The sequence below is a fragment of the Podarcis liolepis genome, assembly GCF_965112155.1.
Source record: "Podarcis liolepis genome assembly, chromosome: 11".
NCBI classification, from domain to species: Eukaryota; Metazoa; Chordata; class Lepidosauria; order Squamata; family Lacertidae; genus Podarcis; species Podarcis liolepis.
Genome location: NC_139565.1, coordinates 50,868,451 through 50,885,442, shown reverse-complemented (window position 1 = coordinate 50,885,442; position 16,992 = coordinate 50,868,451). Strand labels below are relative to the sequence as shown.

The 16,992-nt window shown below is 47.1% G+C and overlaps 1 protein-coding gene across 7 annotated transcripts in view; it reads left to right on the top strand.

Moving 5' to 3' along the window:
• The window catches only part of NEDD4L (NEDD4 like E3 ubiquitin protein ligase), a 324,861-nt gene that overhangs the window by 48,158 nt on the left and 259,711 nt on the right, over positions 1-16,992 (top strand). For 6 of the 7 annotated variants that reach the window (XM_083465736.1, XM_083465731.1, XM_083465730.1 and 3 more), the window contains exon 1: positions 13,343-13,867. The exons of the other annotated variant lie outside the window; for it this stretch is intronic. In XM_083465736.1, coding sequence (XP_083321862.1) covers positions 13,820-13,867 — 48 coding nt within the window. In that variant the 5' untranslated portion in view covers positions 13,343-13,819. Of the gene's footprint in view, positions 1-13,342; positions 13,868-16,992 lie in introns of those variants that run through there. 7 annotated transcript variants of the gene reach the window in all.

Sequence of the window (16,992 nt, the reverse complement as noted above, 5' to 3'; positions counted from 1 at the left end):
CTAAAAGAAGCAGCCACAGAGGTCAGGGGCTTTGGCATGGGTCACAGAAATTGGATGGGTTAAGAAGAATGAAGGCCTTGGGCAGTTGAAAGGAGGGTGAGGGAGTGTACTCAGGATCCGAGAGGTATGCATGAAGGAAAATGGGCACAGACAACGGACAAAGAGATGAGAGATGCACACGGCCTGGATCTATGGAAGCAAAAGAGGCTACATTTTGATTTGAAAGAGCTGGTCAAGTCTTTGGCTGCAGAGCATCTGGCTAAGAATTATTGGCAGTTTCCAAAAGGCCACCTGCCAGTACAGCATCTGGCTCACATGTGTTCTTCCACAGTATTGCACAAACCCGGATGATGTATTGTAATCTTTTCCCAGCCCCAGATTCTTCCCCAGATTTTGGCATCCCCATTATCCACAGCGCTCACACCTTGTTAATTTGATTTATCCTGTACTATATCACTAGTTCAGATGTGTATATATAAATACACGTATACCCAGGTCAACAGCTTTGCAATTTGCTTCATGCCATCTAATGACGCTGGCTCTTAATTATGGACGTTAAGTATTATGAACAGTTAAGTATTTAAGAGGGAGCACTGCTTCCTCTATAGGAGGGCTCAGCAACGTAAGGTCTACATTCTGACTTGCAAAGACATATTTCCTGCAATGTGGAAGGTGGGTTTTTGCAGGAGACAATCTGTATGAGAGAGTCATCCAAGCCTCTCACCACCTGTTTGTTCTTCCCAGCAATCTCCCCATCTCTAGGCTTCCCCTGCTCCATTTCCAGTTATGGAACCAAGTGGGGATCAAACAGACGGGAAGAGGGACTCCAGAGAGTTGGGGAATACTTCAGCAACTCCCTTTTGCAGACTGCCCTCTGCAAGTGCAAACGCTACAATTTGCAGGGACACTCCATGTTTGCATTAGAAAATGCTGTGTCCATAATCAGTATATATCTCAACTCCTTTTGGCTGTTTCCATCCAAAACAGAGTCCAGAATGGGGTTGCTTTTGCAAGTACGTTATTGAAAGTTAAACTTGTGTTTCAAAGGTTGCTGTTTCTGCTTTCTGTTCTGTCTAGGTGCTCATCAAATGTCATTTTGTGACTGATGGGGACATGCCCACCCACCTGGAAGCCTCTATCAAGGAGATTGTAATTTTTAAATATAATGTTGTGTTGTTGTTGTTGTTTAGTCATTTAGTCGTGTCTGACTCTTCGTGACCCCATGGACCAGAGCACGCCAGGCACTCCTGTCTTCCACTGTCTCCCGCAGTTCGGTCAAACTCATGCTGGTAGCTTCGAGAACATGTTGTACCCCACTCCAATCTCCAAGCAGGGGTTCCAGGCCCTTACCCAGGGTTCATGTTTCCTTTTGACAGGACCTAACCATTGAGGGGGTCTTTTACCTTTTACCTTACAGCAGAGACTGTGTTGTCTTTATGATATATGGTTTATTTACACACATATATAACCTGACCGTACAATGAAGGAGTCCACAGCATTAACACCACAAGAGGGTCTTGCTTCTCCCATAATGTTTCCGAGCACAATTCAAAGTGTTGGTGCTGACCTTTAAAGCCCTAAACGGCCTCAGTCCAGTATGCCTGAAGGAGCATCTCCACCCCCATTGTTCTGCCCAGACACTGAGGTCCAGTGCCGAGGGCCTTCCGGCGGTTCCCTTACCGTGAGAAGCCAAGTTACAGGGAACCAGGCAGAGGGCCTTCTCGGTAGTGGCGCCCACCCTGTGGAACGCCCTCCCACCAGATGTCAAAGAGAAAAACAACTACCAGACTTTTAGAAGACATCTGAAGGCAGCCCTGTTTAGGGAAGCTTTTAATGTTTAATAGACTATTGTATTTTGATATTCTGTTGGAAGCCGCCCAGAGTGGCTGGGAAAACCCAGCCAGATGGGCGGGGTATAAATTATTATTATTATTATTATTATTATTACCACAGCCTTTAATTCAAACAGAAATCAGGCATGGCTCTGACTCCCTGGCTTCCCTGCCTGTGGCCTTGATTCCAGCTTCCAGCTCACATAACTCAAACTCTGCCTTTGTCTTTCTAATTATCAGAGAGCTGAGGAAGGGGGCGGGGCTCCCCTTTGATCTCTGGCACAGAGCTACTTCCTTTGTTACCTTAATGACCCATACTCAGGGGGCCATTACCTCACCAGGAAGCTGGCTTGGCTATTCCAGGAATTTGAATCCTTGCTTAGATTTTAACGTTAGCTGTATCCAAGAATAAGAAGGGTCTCAGCATACAGCTTACCCTCGGCCAGACTCATAACAATAGCATTTCCCCCTTCCTGGTTGTATAGAAAACTGTGCCCAAAATGCCTACATGACCATGATGAGAAATCAAGATATATTTGCTTGTAAACACCTTCCCAGATCCCGGTAATCACATAAAAATAGATATGGGTTGATACGTACATTAAATATTATTATATTTAATGTAGTAATAGTAATAATTAATAATAAATAATAATAATTAATAATAATAATTTATTTATACCCTGCCCATCTGGCTGGGCTTCCCTAGCCACTCTGGGCGGCTTCAAGCCGAATATTAAAATACTGTAATACATCAAACATTAAAAGCTGCCTATGCCACTGTTTCGTTTAGAATATTTTTTTTCTTGTTTTCCTCCTCTAAAAACTATGTGCGTGTTATGGTTGGGAGCATGTTATAGAGCGAAAAATACGGTATCTCTGAGCATGTCCAAGCATATTCCCCTCCTCAATGCTGTGGAACCCTGCTGGCTTCACATGGGATATGCCTTCAGGTTAGAAGCAAGGCCTCTCTGTAGTCTTGTACAACTGTGCAGAGGAATGGGGGGTGGGGGGAGTGCAACGACCCAGCACCATCGGGCAGGGGGGTTACAACTGTAGCTGCCCCCCCGGACACACGCCGCCCCCCCCTGTGGTGGGCCCACACCCCTGCGGGCGGGTCATCATGCCCCTGCCACGCCCCCAGGATGCATGCGACGCCCTCGCAGTGCCAGAGCATGCAGTTTCGTCACTGACTGTGCCCCTCTTTTTATCCCCCCCCCAGCTTTAAAAAACAAACAAATTAAACATTTGATATGGGGAAACTTTGTTGTTTTCCTTGACTGTGACCTCAGATCTGCTGCTGCAGAAGAAGTCATGTCTTTTTGCTTGCAAGCTTCCCACGGCATGCTCAGTGCCTGCATCCTGAAGGGAACAAGCAACATTGCAGTCAAAATCCGAACTAGGAACAAATTTTTCCCATTGTTGTTTGGATAACCTTTCGCTACTGTTTCAACTAGCATACTGTGGCATTCATGAGTTGCCAGCAGATTGCTGCTCAGAATTGCTCAGCACTGGGAAACTGTTCATATTGAGACTTTTTGTTTTTAATGGGTATTGTTTGGAGATAACAGATTGCCAGCTTGAAACCTCCAGTGCTTTGACACTTTAAAAATAATAATACCTGCCATAAGCTTTCAAAACAGAGCAAATATATTGGTCTCCACAATATCTGTGGCTGGGGGTAGACTAAAATTCTGGGAAACAGGGATCTTAGAAGAGGTCTGTTTAGAATTAAACCAACTTCGAATGAGATACTTATAGAGCCGAGTTGGCCATGTTGACTAATAAATATTAATGGTAATGTTATCATATCCCTATCACTATGGAGTAATTGGATTTCTTAATTCCTTAAGGTAAAGGGACCCCTGACCATTAGGTCCAGTTGTGGATGACTCTGGGGTTTCAGCACTCATCTCGCTTTATTGGCCGAGGGAGCCGGCGTACAGCTTCCGGGTCATGTGGCCAGCATGACTAAGCCGCTTCTGGAGAACCAGAGCAGTGCATGGAAACGCCATTTACCTTTCTGCCACAGCAGTACCTATTTATCTACTTGCACTTTGACGTGCTTTTGAACTGCTAGGTTGGCAGGAGCAGGGACCGAGCAACGGGAGCTCACCCTGTCGCAGGGATTTGAACCACCAACCTTCTGATCGGCAAGCCCTAGGCTCAGTGGTTTAACCCACAGCGCCCCTTATTAAATAGTTTAAAAAATTACCCCATCCCCCATCTGGTTACATTCCCCCTCTCCCAAATGGGCAAATCACTCATAGCATAATCATAATGACTCATTGCTAACCCTTCTTTTTAGACATTAAATACCCGTGTCAGCATTTTCTACTTTCACCAGTTCTGACATGGCAGGAAAGAGATGAGTCACTTTGTTTCTTGGGGCAACGTGGGATGACTCGATCCAGAACTGTATGCATGGCACACAAATGGTTGCACTGGCATATGCTCAGTTGTGTCATTAGGATTTCAAAGGTTATTTGAAATTGGGTAACTATTGCTCAAACCTGTTCAGGATTATGGGCCTTTAACAGTTTTATGGAAGGTAACATGGGTTAAGACATGGGTAGGCAAACTAAGGCCTGGGGGCCGGATCTGGCCCAATCACCTTCTAAATCCGACCCGTGGGCGGTCCGGGAATCAGCGTGTTTTTACATGAATAGAATGCGTCCTTTTATTTAAAATGCATGTCTGGGTTATTTGTGGGGCATAGGAATTCATTCATCCCCCCTCAAAAAAAATATAGTCCAGCCCCCCACAAGGTCAGAGGGACAGTGGACCGGTCCCCTGCTAAAAAAAGTCTGCTGTCCCCTGGGTTAAGAGCTTCAGCCTCTCTGCCATGATGTGGACATATGGATCTGTCAATAAAGTGGTACCTTAGGTTAAGTACTTAATTCGTTCCGGAGGTCCGTTCTTAACCTGAAACTGTTCTTAACCTGAAGCACCACTTTAGCTAATGGGGCCTCCCGATGCTGCCGCACTGCCGGAGCACGATTTCTGTTCTCATCCTGAAGCAAAGTTCTTAACCTGAAGCATTATTTCTGGAGTCTGTAACCTGAAGCATATGTAACCTGAAGCGTATGTAACCCGAGGTACCACTGTATCCATTTCTGGTTTGTTTTTTTCTTAAATCCTGTTCTTCCCATTTCAACATACATTTGCAATTTATTTATTTATTTTGCATGAAAATTTGAATACATTATTTTATTCAGTTTTGCCTAGTTTGGATATTCTTCTCTGGCATGGTTTTGTATGTTATTTTCATTAAAATGTGTGCATTTTGTGTGCAATTTCTCTAAATATGTGCATTTTTCCTACATATTTTGATGGGGTGGCAGGGTTTGGAGAACTGCATCACAAAATTTAGAGAAGTGCAGATTTTTCAAAGGACAGCTGCATTTTGGTACATGTGTTGCTTCAGGAAGTGCAAGTTTGGTAGGTTTGCATTAAAAATACAAAGACAAAGTTCTCTCCTATGTGGAGGGAGGGTTGGTGACTGGGAAGATAACAAGCCAGATGTCCAGTGTGATGGACTAACCCTCTATTTCCAGTCCATGTCTCTTTTGCCTATACTTATTCCTAATATCTGGGGAAGGAGAGAGTTGGGGACTTAGAAGGTACTTGCGGAACATCAGAGAACATTGCAAGAGCAGCCAACATTTCAGGGGAGCCAGGGGAGGGGGACACACCACCAGAACCAGAGGTGCGCCCGTGAACATGGCCGGCTCTGAGGCACCAGGGACAGCAGGAAGTACACTGCCAGGAGACTGAGGCACGCAAGGGAACACAGCCCAGCTCATTAGTGGACCAGGTGGAGATCATGGGGCTTGCTAGGTCTGGGAGAAGGTATGACATGGTCACACAGCTGGATTAGGCTCAGGGCAGGTGAGGATCACAGTGGAAAGACACAGCTGCTCAGCTGGAGCAAACTCAGGCACAGCAATCGAATATGGGAAGGATAAAAGTGAAGCAAGGCAGAGAGACTGTATCTGCTAAACTTTCTCTGTTGATGGACCACGGTTTGACTGCTTGTGGGACTCCACTGGACTGTGACTTCTGGACTGTCCCCAGGTGTTTTCAAGCTTCGGGGAATCAGTTTCCTCCCCCGTGCAGCAGTAAATAAGTAAAAAAAGGAACGTCTTACCAGTTAGATTCTTTAATAATCACAGTGAGAGACAACAGATTGTGTCTCGCTAGAAATGACGGTGCTCCCAGTTAAGGCCTACTCCCCTCCCTCAGCCCTATTAATCTACGTCACTCCTACGTCTTGTAATCTGAGCTTGTACCCTCTGCACTTTCTGCTCTGGGACTTTTTGAGCTCTTCTCGACTTTGGGGAGGGCGGTGGAGGTATGCTGTCCAACGACTGTGAATCTGTTAACCCTCGCTCTCCCGGTGTTTGTTTCTTCTTCTTCTTCTTCTTCTTCTTCTTCTTCTTCTTCTTCTTCTTCCTGTTCCCCACCCAGTGTTTCCCAGCTTCTGCATTCTGAACTATGCCCCCCTGCAAACCACTGATACAAATCAACGCTGTCCTCCTGTTCCTGGGAAGATTCAGGATCAGGGCGAGGTGGTGGCTCCCACCATCCCTCCTCAGTGTTAGGATATAGTTCCGTTCCACCTTAAAAGGGAACAGGCTGTTGTGTGTCACATGCGTGTTTACTTCCAGCACTCACTGGGAACTTTTGTTGTATGTTGCTTTTGCTATACTGCTGTTTTGCTGGACACGAAGGCAAGCAGACATGTTTTCCTTTGTTCCTGAACTATGCTGAATAAAATGCTGTACGTTATGCTTGCACATTGTTCTGTCCGCCTCTTCCATTGTGGAGATTTACACACTCTGCTGACAGAGCGTGCACGGGTCTCTAAACGTATCTGAGGCTCGTGTCGCTGACTGACTGATGCTGTTCCACGGGAGACCGGTGATCATCCGGAGCCAACTGGGGGCCTGCCAATTGCCCCCAACTCCTGGCAGCATCCCAACAATAGCATGGCAGCACCCCAACAGTCAGCACAGTCCCTGACAGCTGTTCCCAACCTGGATCTTCTGCAGCGGCAGAAGCCTGACCTTACGGATTGTACTTTGGACGTTGCTCATTGTATTGGACCTGGCTGTTTGGACTGTCTGACTATTCCCTATGACTATGCCATTGGGACTGACCACCAGGTATGCCAGGGTTCAGGACAGAATGGAACCACTGTAATAAAGTCCATCCCACCAAGTCTGTCCAGGAGGAGATCATGGTCAAAGGGAGAGAAGGAGCAGAAATAAACAGGGCTGCAGTTCCGCTGTCTCTCTCACAAGAAGGGTCATCCTCAGAGCGAACTCTGGACAGACGCTTCATGGTGCTTGTTTACTCCCCTGGAGTTTATATCCCATCTGATTTCTGCTGGAAACTGTGAATACTTAATGGGCTTCTGGTGAAGGAAAGGATGCAAGTCACCCGAGGTCCTCGCAGACCTGCCATCAATCACCAGCGTGGATGTCAGCAGTGGCAAGGCAAGGCAACGGCGGGCCTGTATTCACTCCAGCGCCATCCATTACCCTAAATATAATATCTAAAGAGGAATTATGCATGTAGTCCCAGCAAGAAAATAAACCAGTGATCTCTGTGATGAATGAGGTGCTGAGGCACCAGCCAGCCAATCACCCAGCTGGTGTGTGCAAGAGAGAGCTAATTTTTCTGCATTTGTATCGTAGACCCATTCATCAGTCAGAGACATTCCACCTCTCTGCAGGAAATTCCATCCCATCCTGTTACAGAGGACATTGGGAAATGGGGTGAGGGACAACAGAAAAACTGTGTCTCTCCCTCCTTGCCTCTCCCTATGTCTATATGTGAAGCAATCATGCGCTTCTCTCTTTCAGCCTCTCTGTGGTTTTGGTGAATCGTCACATTCTTACCCTTCAAACGCAATTTTTTTTAAAAAACAGGCTAATTCATGGAAGCATGTCTATCAATAGCTATGAAATTCAGCTTTTCAATTGACAGGCTTCCATTTCTCTTGGGTGACAAGCAAGCAACACACCATTTCTCTTTTTTATTCCAATGCTGTCCATATTGTCATGAACGTTCCCAAGCTGTGGATTGTACAGTTGGAAGGGACCCCGAGGGCCATCTAGTCCAACCCCCTGAAATGCAGGAATCTCAGCTGAAGCATCCATGACAGATGGCTATCTAAACTCTACTTAAAAGCCTCCAAGGAAGGAGAGTCCACCACTTCCTGTTGCACTGTTGAGCAGCACTTACCGTCACAATGGTCTTCCTGATGTTTACTCAGAATCTCTTTTCTTGTAACTTGAAATAATTGGTTCAGGTCCTAGACTCTAGAGCAGGAGAAAACAAGCTTGCTCCATTCTCAGCTATCCTATCTCCTCTCAGTGTTTTCTTTGCCAGGCTAAACATACTCAGCTCACTCAACCATTGTTCATAACGCTTGGTTTCCAGACCCTTGTTCATCTTGGTCGCCCTCCTCTGCACACATTCCAGCTTTTCTGTATCCTCCTTAAATTGTGGCACCATCCTGCCAACACCCTTGGTGTGAACAGAAACAGAACCAAATCTGACACTAAGGAAGTCATGCTGATGTGAGCAGCTGGAGGGGGGAAGGCTGGAAAACACACTGGGGAAAACAGCTTCACTGAACTCTAAGGCAGGAATGTGAACACACCAGTAGTGTAGGAAGGCAGGGGCTGGGGCTAGGAGGTTGAAGGGTGGCACTGGAGCTGCACAGTGACACAATTTTGGTGGCTCTCCAAACCAAAGCTCAACAACTTTGGGTGATCTCTTTAAAAAAGCTCTGTCCCAGGCTCCGGTGGAGGTTGCTATGCCACTGAAACACACCGAGAATATCTGCCTCATACTGAAGTCTGTTCCTTTTGTCTTACCTGGATTACATAGGTAAAGGACCCCTGCATGGTTAAGTCCAGTCATCTCGCCTTCAGGCCGAGGGAGCCAGTGTTTGTCCACAGACAGCTTTCTGGGACACTTGGCCAGCATGACTAAACCGCTTCTGGTGCAATGGGACACTGTGATGGAAACCAGAGTGCACAGAAACATCATTTACCTTCCCACCACAGTGGTACCTATTTATCTACTTGCACTGGTGTGCTTTCAAACTGCTAGCTTGGCAGGAGCTAAGACAGAGCAACAGGAGCTCACCCCGTCATGGGGATTCAAACTGCCAACCTTCTGATCAGCTAGCCCAAGAGGCTCAGTGGTTTAGACCACAGTGCCACCCATGTCCCTTTCACCTGGATTACATAAACCTTAGCTGGGGAAGAGACTGAGGAAGGGAGAAGAAAAGTATGCCTTTTGGTGGCAGGCAGTAACTTCTGAGTACCATTGCTGGGAACTGCAGGAGGGAAAAGTGCTCATGTGCTTGAGGGTTTCCTATAGTCATCTTGCTGGCCACTTTAAGAATAGGATGCCGGACTATTCAGGCCATTGGCCTGATCCAACAGGCTCTTCTTATGTTCTTATCTTGGGCATGTTTACTTGGAAGTTAAATTCCACTGTATTAAATGGGGCTTTACTCTCAGGTAAGTGCATAATAGGAGTGTAGCCTAAATGGGGACGTGAAATAGATATACAAAAATATGCAGTGTGAAGAAAAATAAACTCTCTCTCTTACACTCATTCATAATACTAGAAACCAGTGTGAACAAGTCAGTTAAAAGGAAGCATTTGTTGAAACAAAGCACAATGAACTTATAGGCTTTAGGGCTATTTTAAATAGCTTTAAAAAGAGATTAGACAAGTTGACAAAGGGCAGGTTTAGCTGCCAGCTCAAAGCACAATATTTAGCATGTCTACTCAGAAGTAAGTTCCATTGTGTTCAGTGAGGCTTAGCAGGTGTAGGATTGCAGTGTTAACCCATGGCAGTTATAAATAGAAATGCAAATTCATTAGGGGGAAGATGATGGCTCTTGCTCTCTGCTTGCGTATTTCAGAGTCAATGTGCTGGATGCTGTGGGAAAGGGGATGTTATTCAGTAAAGCTCTTCTCATGTTATGTCTGGGATAGGCAACCTGCAGCCATTCAGCTTCCATCATCCCTGGTCATTGGCCATGTTCTCTAGGGCTGGTGGGACTTTGACTCCATCTGCAGGTCCTCCATACCTAGTGCATCACCGACCTGAGGCTCGCTGAAGACCGCAAGTTATCTAACAGTAAGGCAAATGCTCACCAATCTTTGGAAGAAGAATAGGTTAAAGAGTAAACCCTACACATATCTGGAGTGCAGTCCTTAAGGTGGTTGGATGGTTGTTGTTTAGTCGTTTAGTCGTGTCCGACTCTTCGTGACCCCATGGACCAGAGCACGCCAGGCACTTCTGTCCTCCACTGCCTCCCGCAGTTTGGTCAAACTCATGCTGGTAGCTTCGAGAACACTGCCCAACCATCACGTCCTCTGTTGTCCTCTTCTCTTTGTGCCCTCAATCTTTCCCAACATCAGGGTCTTTTCCAGGGAGTCTTCTCTTCTCATGAGGTGGCCAAAGTATTGGAGCCTGAGCTTCACGATCTGTCCTTCCAGTGAGCACTCAGGGCTGATTTCCTTAACAATGGAGAGGTTTGATCTTCTTGCAGTCTATGGGACTCTCAAGAGTCTCCACCAGCACCGTAATTCAAAAGCATCCATTCTTCGGCGATCAGCCTTCTTGATGGTCCAGCTCTCACTTCCATACATCACTACTGGGAAAACCATAGCTTTAACTATACGGACCTTTGTTGGCAAGGTGATGTCTCTGCTTTTTAAGATGCTGTCTAGGTTTGTCATTGCTTTTCTCCCAAGAAGCAGGCGTCTTTTAATTTCGTGACTGCTGTTACCATCTGCAGTGATCATGGAGCCTAAGAAAGTACAGTGGTACCTCACAAGACGAATGCCTCGCAAGACGAAAAACGCGCAAGACGAAAGAGTTTTCCGTTTTTTGAGTCGTTCCGCAAGACGAATTTCCCTATGGGCTTGCTTCGCAAGACGAAACATCTTGCGAGTTCTTGCGAGTTTGTTTCCTTTTTCTTAAAGCCGCTAAGCCGCTAATAGCCGTGCTTCGCAAGACGAAAAAACCGCAAGACGAAGAGACTCGCAGAACGGATTAATTTCGTCTTGCGAGGCACCACTGTAAAGTCTCTCACTGCCTCCATTTCTTCCCCTTCTATTTGCCAGGAGGTGATGGGACCAGTGGCCACGATCTTCGTTTTTCTGATGTTGAGCTTCAGACCATATTTTGCGCTCTCCTCTTTCACCCTCATTAAAAGGTTCTTTAACTCCTCCTCACTTTCTGCCATCAAGGTTGTGTCATCTGCATATCTGAGGTTGTTGATATTTCTTCTGGCAATCTTAATTCTGGCCTGGGATTCATCCAGCCCAGCCTTTCGCATGATGAATTCTGCATGTAAGTTAAATAAGCAGGGAGACAATATACAGCCTTGTCGTACTCCTTTCCCAATTTCCCCAAACTCCATGGACAAAGGCAACAGGTTGGATGGTGCCTTGTGTCAACTCCTGCAGGTGCCGAATGTATTGCTCTGCTTTCCTTTGGAGCACATCAGTGAGGCTGAGAGGGGGTTCTTGTTGTCTGGGCATCCCAGGACCTCCACACACACTGCCTAGGCTTGTGCCCCAGAGTGGTCACTTTGGTCCTGCAAATGCAGCAAAAACAATGTGGGAGGCAGCAGTTATGGGTTACTCTGCAGCCACAGCAGGAGCTGTGATTCCAGTGGTTTGACATCACCCCTGGAGGTTCACTGCATTGTCTCTCAAGACAGACAAAGATATCTAGAAAGGGGGATGGGTTTGCAACACCCTTCTGTTCCATTCCTGTTTGGAGAACAGAGTGGTCCCTAGGGACACAGAAGCTTCCCATCCCTGGTTTTTAGAAAAGGTGAGGAAATTGCTTTCTATAATAGGGATGAATCACCAGTTTTGCTCTCTGGTGCTTTTGGCATCCAGTTTCCCGCAAAAAAGAAATAAATGTCATTGTGCTCCCTCCTTCTTCCCACGTATAATCTCAGCGCAGTCAACCTCAAACAAAAGCATGACAATGAGATTCCTGAAAGTTAGTGATCAGTGAAGGTGTTTGCAGTGTACACCGCAATGTGAGCGTGTGTCCAAAATAAAGGTTTTGTTGGCCCAATGAATATTGTGAATAAAAGTGTTTTAACAGACTGAAAAGCAAACACACAGCAGCGGAACTTGTTTGTCGTTCAAACACCATCCTTCTTTGTTTCTAACTCAAACACTGGAGCGCAGGAGGAACAAGGTATTTTAAACCGAACCGAAGAGATTTGCCGACCTGATAAATATGCCGTGTAAACAAAGCCCCACAGAGCCCAAAGCTTAAAAACAAAAGAGATCAGCCCTCCTAGACCAGCCCAAACTACTTGCTTTTACAATCATGATTACACCTATCTGGTTTTGCATTAATTTTCCTTTAGAAAAAACGAGAGAATTTCACCTTTCCGGAGCTAGAGCTTGCAATTGCTCACCGTGGCCATTGGGAGGCGCCTTCTCCTCTGGAGTCCGCCTCGGGAAGGCGAACGTGCGCTGTATGTGTACCGAGGGCGCGCGCGCGCGTGTGTTGGAATGAGAAACCGTGTGCTCGTGTAAATAAAGGACGCGCAACAATAAAAAAAAGAAACAGAGCAATTGCTGCTTCTTACTTAAGAACAAAGCAAAACGCCCGCACGACCCCCGTTTACAGGAGGGGAGCCTAACCATGTTTCTCAGATGCACATTTATATTGTATCCGGGAACAAATAGGCCTAGGATTAAACTAAGTTATAATGAAATAAATGGGATTTAGAATATTAAGAAATGTGAATAAGATGGGCTATAATTGGAAATTGTTTTAGTTTAATAATGATACGGGAAAGCTGTTACCTTCAACTACAAGGAAACTCAGAAGGGAGGGACTAGAGGAAGTCAACTAAGATGTTTAAAAGGTTGGATTTGTAAAGAATTAAGTTTGTTGTTATTGTTTATCTGTTTATTGTTCTTTCCCCCCCTTTTTTCGTTCATTGATGTATTTTTCTTTCTTTTCTTTCTGTTTTTGTGTATCATTCTGCTTTGTGGTTTTTGTTCTCATTGTGGAAAATCTAATCTAAAAATTATACAGAGAGAGAGAGAGAGAGAGAGAGAGAGAGAGAGAGAGTATCCGGGCAACAATCTTACCAAAAGTGCAACATTTGGAAATGTATCCCACGCGCCTTCCGATCTGCAAACCCCGCACCTCCCCCTCCCCCGCAGCCCAAAGCTTTGCATTAAATCCCTTGCCACCTTTTCCTTCCTTTGAACCTTCGCGAGTCCAAACTCTTCAGAAAGGAAAAACAGAAGAAATCCAAAAGCGAGAGCTGTACAGTAGCTGGGGGTGGGAAACGGGGCAACCTACCCCACTGGTTCCTCCAAGCTCCGCCTCCTATTATTGATAGCGCTTTCGATTGGCCCGAGCGGGGCAATCTGCCCGCCCCCCTCCGCGACTTGCTTGGGAGCTCCGCCCCCTGCTTTCTCTTAGCTCCGGAGCTCAAGGAAAGGGTTTTTTTCCCCCGCTCTTGATTGCGCGCGGCTCGCCAGCGGCTGCAATAGAACCGTTCCAAGCCCGGGCGCAGAAGCAGGAAGGAGGGGAACCTTCAGGTCGCGGGTTCGAGTCCCCGGTGGTTCCGTCGCTTCCTCCCACCACTCCCGCAGCTCGGGTGGAAGAGGAGAAACAGCTGCATATTTGCACCCCGCGCTCCCACGTCCTCCTTCGCTCTCTTGTGGGTGGCCGGGGAAAAAGGAAAGCCGCACTTTCCCCAGCCCCCGCCCCACCTGGATCTGGCCGCCTGACTCTTGCTGGAAGGGAGAAAGCTCCGAGGCTGCTTCTGCTCTTGTCGTGCTTGGTGGTGCATCGCTTGCCTTGCAGGGACACCCGTCCGCCGCTGCTTTCCTTTCGTTGGCCGGCTTTCGCCTCGCTGCCCGAGGGGCCCCCTCCTCCGCAGCCCTCCGGACCCATGGCGACTGGGTTGGTGGAGCCGGTCTATGGACTTTCGGAAGAAGAGGTAAGCCGGGCGCCGGCAGAGAGAGCGAGAGCGGGGCTGAGCGATGCACGCGTGTTTCCGGGGTGTGTGTGTGATGTGCGTGTCGTGTTTTGGAGCGTCTCCCCAGCACTCTTTGTCCCTGCCCGCTTTGCATTCCGGTTTGCAAAACAGGGAAGTCGTCCCTTCCCCCCACCCCCGCCCTTTCTCTCTCTTTATTTTTGCAAATTGGGTGGGGAGAAGAGGGGGAGGAAACCAGGGTGGGGGGCAGGAGAAGAAGGGGGCAACGAAGGCTTTTCTGTGGCTGAGGCTGCCTTGCAAAAAAAAGCATTGCATGGGCACGGTAGGCGACGTTGCGGGGGGGGGGGGAGAGAGAGAGAAAGAAAGAAAGAGAAATGCGTGTTTCCCTTTCTGCAAAGAGAGATTGGGACTTGAACGAAAGCTTGTTATCGCATCATCTCGATTGGGGGATCAGGGTGGTATCTTGCCAACAAAGCTGCTGGGAGCGAAAGTCTTTGAGCTCCAGTTCCTTCGGTTGGGAGCGGTGTGGAAATGCAAAGCCAGGGGTGGGGGGAGGGACAGGGGGTCCCGTGGGGGTTTCCCTCCGACGAGCTCTGCACTCCCCGCCCCCCCCACACTCTGGATGAAGCCGGCCTTCCCAAATCAAAAATGCAAATAAATAAATAAAATAAAACCCGAAATGCAGAGTTAGACCGGGGCTTGCTGCATGGTCCTTTGTCAATAACAGGTTCTGCTTCCTAGCAAAGCCAGGGGCTTTAGAGTGAAAGCTGGGAAGGAAAGGGGCGGGTGGCGAGCCAGGTGAGCGGCCTCTTTATGACTGCACAGGTAGGTGAATCGCGAGGTGGGAGAGGAGTAGCATCTTTTCCATTGTTTCCCTTGAGATGAGCCGGGAGGGGGCTTGGAAGGCTGTGTGCTTCCTATAGCACGTGTGCAAATAGGAGAGAGAAATGCTCCACATAGTTTAAACCTCCTCTTTTCCAGGAACTCTGTTCCTCTAAGGAAGAAGCTGGTGTACTTAATGAATCATATGAAAGAAACGATGGGCATGTGTGTGTGTGTGTGCGTGCATGTAAACTAATATATGGGCTTTCCCAGGAAGAACGGCTTGTACCAGCAATTGCACAGAAATGCTTCCCGGTCGGTCGACCCATTTAGTCTTCCGCAGCAGGTATTGTTGACATGGGCATTGACAGAGCGCCTTTTGGTTGGCGAAGCAAGTGTTGCCACCCGGATGTGCCACAACCCGTGTTTTGCGATGGTTGTGTGGATTTGGATGCCTGTGCGCACATGGGAGATGAGCAAACGGAGGGATAAATGATTCTGTCCTTCCATTAGTGTACTGTTTAAGCTTTTGCTTTAAAACAAAAAAAACCACCATTGAGATATTGTGGGGTAGATCTAGGAAAGGGGCTTTGCCTGGTGGCAGTGGGCACCCAATGCAAGCTTATAAAATCACCACACCGGTGAGTGGCATGCCATGGAGGGAGTGAATTCGGGGCTGGAACAGAGACTGAGAACAGAGGAATGGCAGGCAAGAATCATGAGCCAAGGAAACAGGAGTGCTTGTGTGTGTGTGTACATGCAGAAGACTTGGCGCTGATTTCCTTGCTCCTCCCCCTTACCAATCAATAGGGAGCTATATTGTGCTTGCTTTGCTTACTTCTTTTCCCACCTCTTCTCGTTGCTCCCTTTCCAGTCTGTGTAGGTGAAGGCAGAAGCTGCTCACATCTGCACATCTTCCGTCTCCCGGGCAATGTGCATTTCCAGATGTGCGGTAGGAAAGCGTGGGTGTATTTTGGAAAAAAAAATAAAGAATGATCAGGCCAAGCTGGGATAGCTCATTTGCTAGAGCATGAGGCTCTGAATATCAGGGGCTGCGAGTTCAAGCCCCATGTTGGGCAAAAGATTCCTTCACTGCAGGGGGTTGGACTAGATGACCCACAGGGTCCCTTCGAACGCTACGATCCTATGATTCTAAAAAGCTGGTAGTGGAGGTACGTTTACACCCTTAGGTTGGAAGGGACCATAGGATCCTGGGAGGAGATTTGTAAGCTGCTGTTTGTTTGCTGAAACGTGAATCCAGTAGGGCGAGAGGGTTGGGTGACAACTCTGCCTTCTCAGAACTGTGAAACTAACACGGCAACAAAATTAATAAGAACAGGTACTTCTTGGGTGTTGGGGTGGTTTTTGTGAGGAAGACACATGGGAATGCATTATTATTACTATAATTATTAATTAAATTTGTATAGTGCCCCTTAGCAGAAGATGCCAGGCCAGCTCACAACATAAAAATAGAAAATGGAAACACAAAATACATAAAACGAAACAAAACAAGCCAGCAACCCCAATACATTTAAAATGCCATAGAAAGTTAATCAGCCAAACAGCTAGTCGAATAATAATAATAATAATAATAATAATAATTGTTTATTTATACCCCGCCCTCCCCAGCCAAGACAGGGTTCAGGGTCTTGAGGAACATTTCCTCCTGGTGCCTAAAGATATGTAATGACGGTGCCAGCCAAACCTCCCTGGGGAGAGCATTCCACAGACGGGGGAGCCACCACAGAAAAGGCCCGTTCTTGTGTTGCTATCCGCAAGACCTCCCATGGAGGAGGCACATGAAGAATGTAGATACTGGATAGAAAAGACACTGGGATGGCGTCCCATTGTAATCAATGGGGATTCGAACCCTGATCTCGCAGGTCCTAGTCTGATGCTCCAAATACTATGCCAATCTGGCTCTTAGTGTTTTTGCAGGTAGACGTGTGCGTAGGGATTTGGATGGTGACCTCAAAGTGCAGGCAGGTTGATAGTGGTTCTTAAAGTCTGGTGGTTGCAGATTTAGCTGGGCATAATGTTTTCTCAGTTTCATGTGCATAGAGAGAGCCTGATCAAGCATATTTTGTTGCATATATAAAATTCCAGTAGTTGGTGCTTGGCACTCAGTCCTTGGTCCTTAAAAAAAAGTTATCTAATCAGCTTTTTATGTGCCCAATCTGGAGGGCAAAGATTGCTTCTGCTAACGTATAATCTTGCAGGAGCCTTTTGGGTGTTGCTGCTCTGCAGATAATGCCAACGCAATTCCACATCCAAATTCCCTGGTGTTATATTATTAGCCATAATGG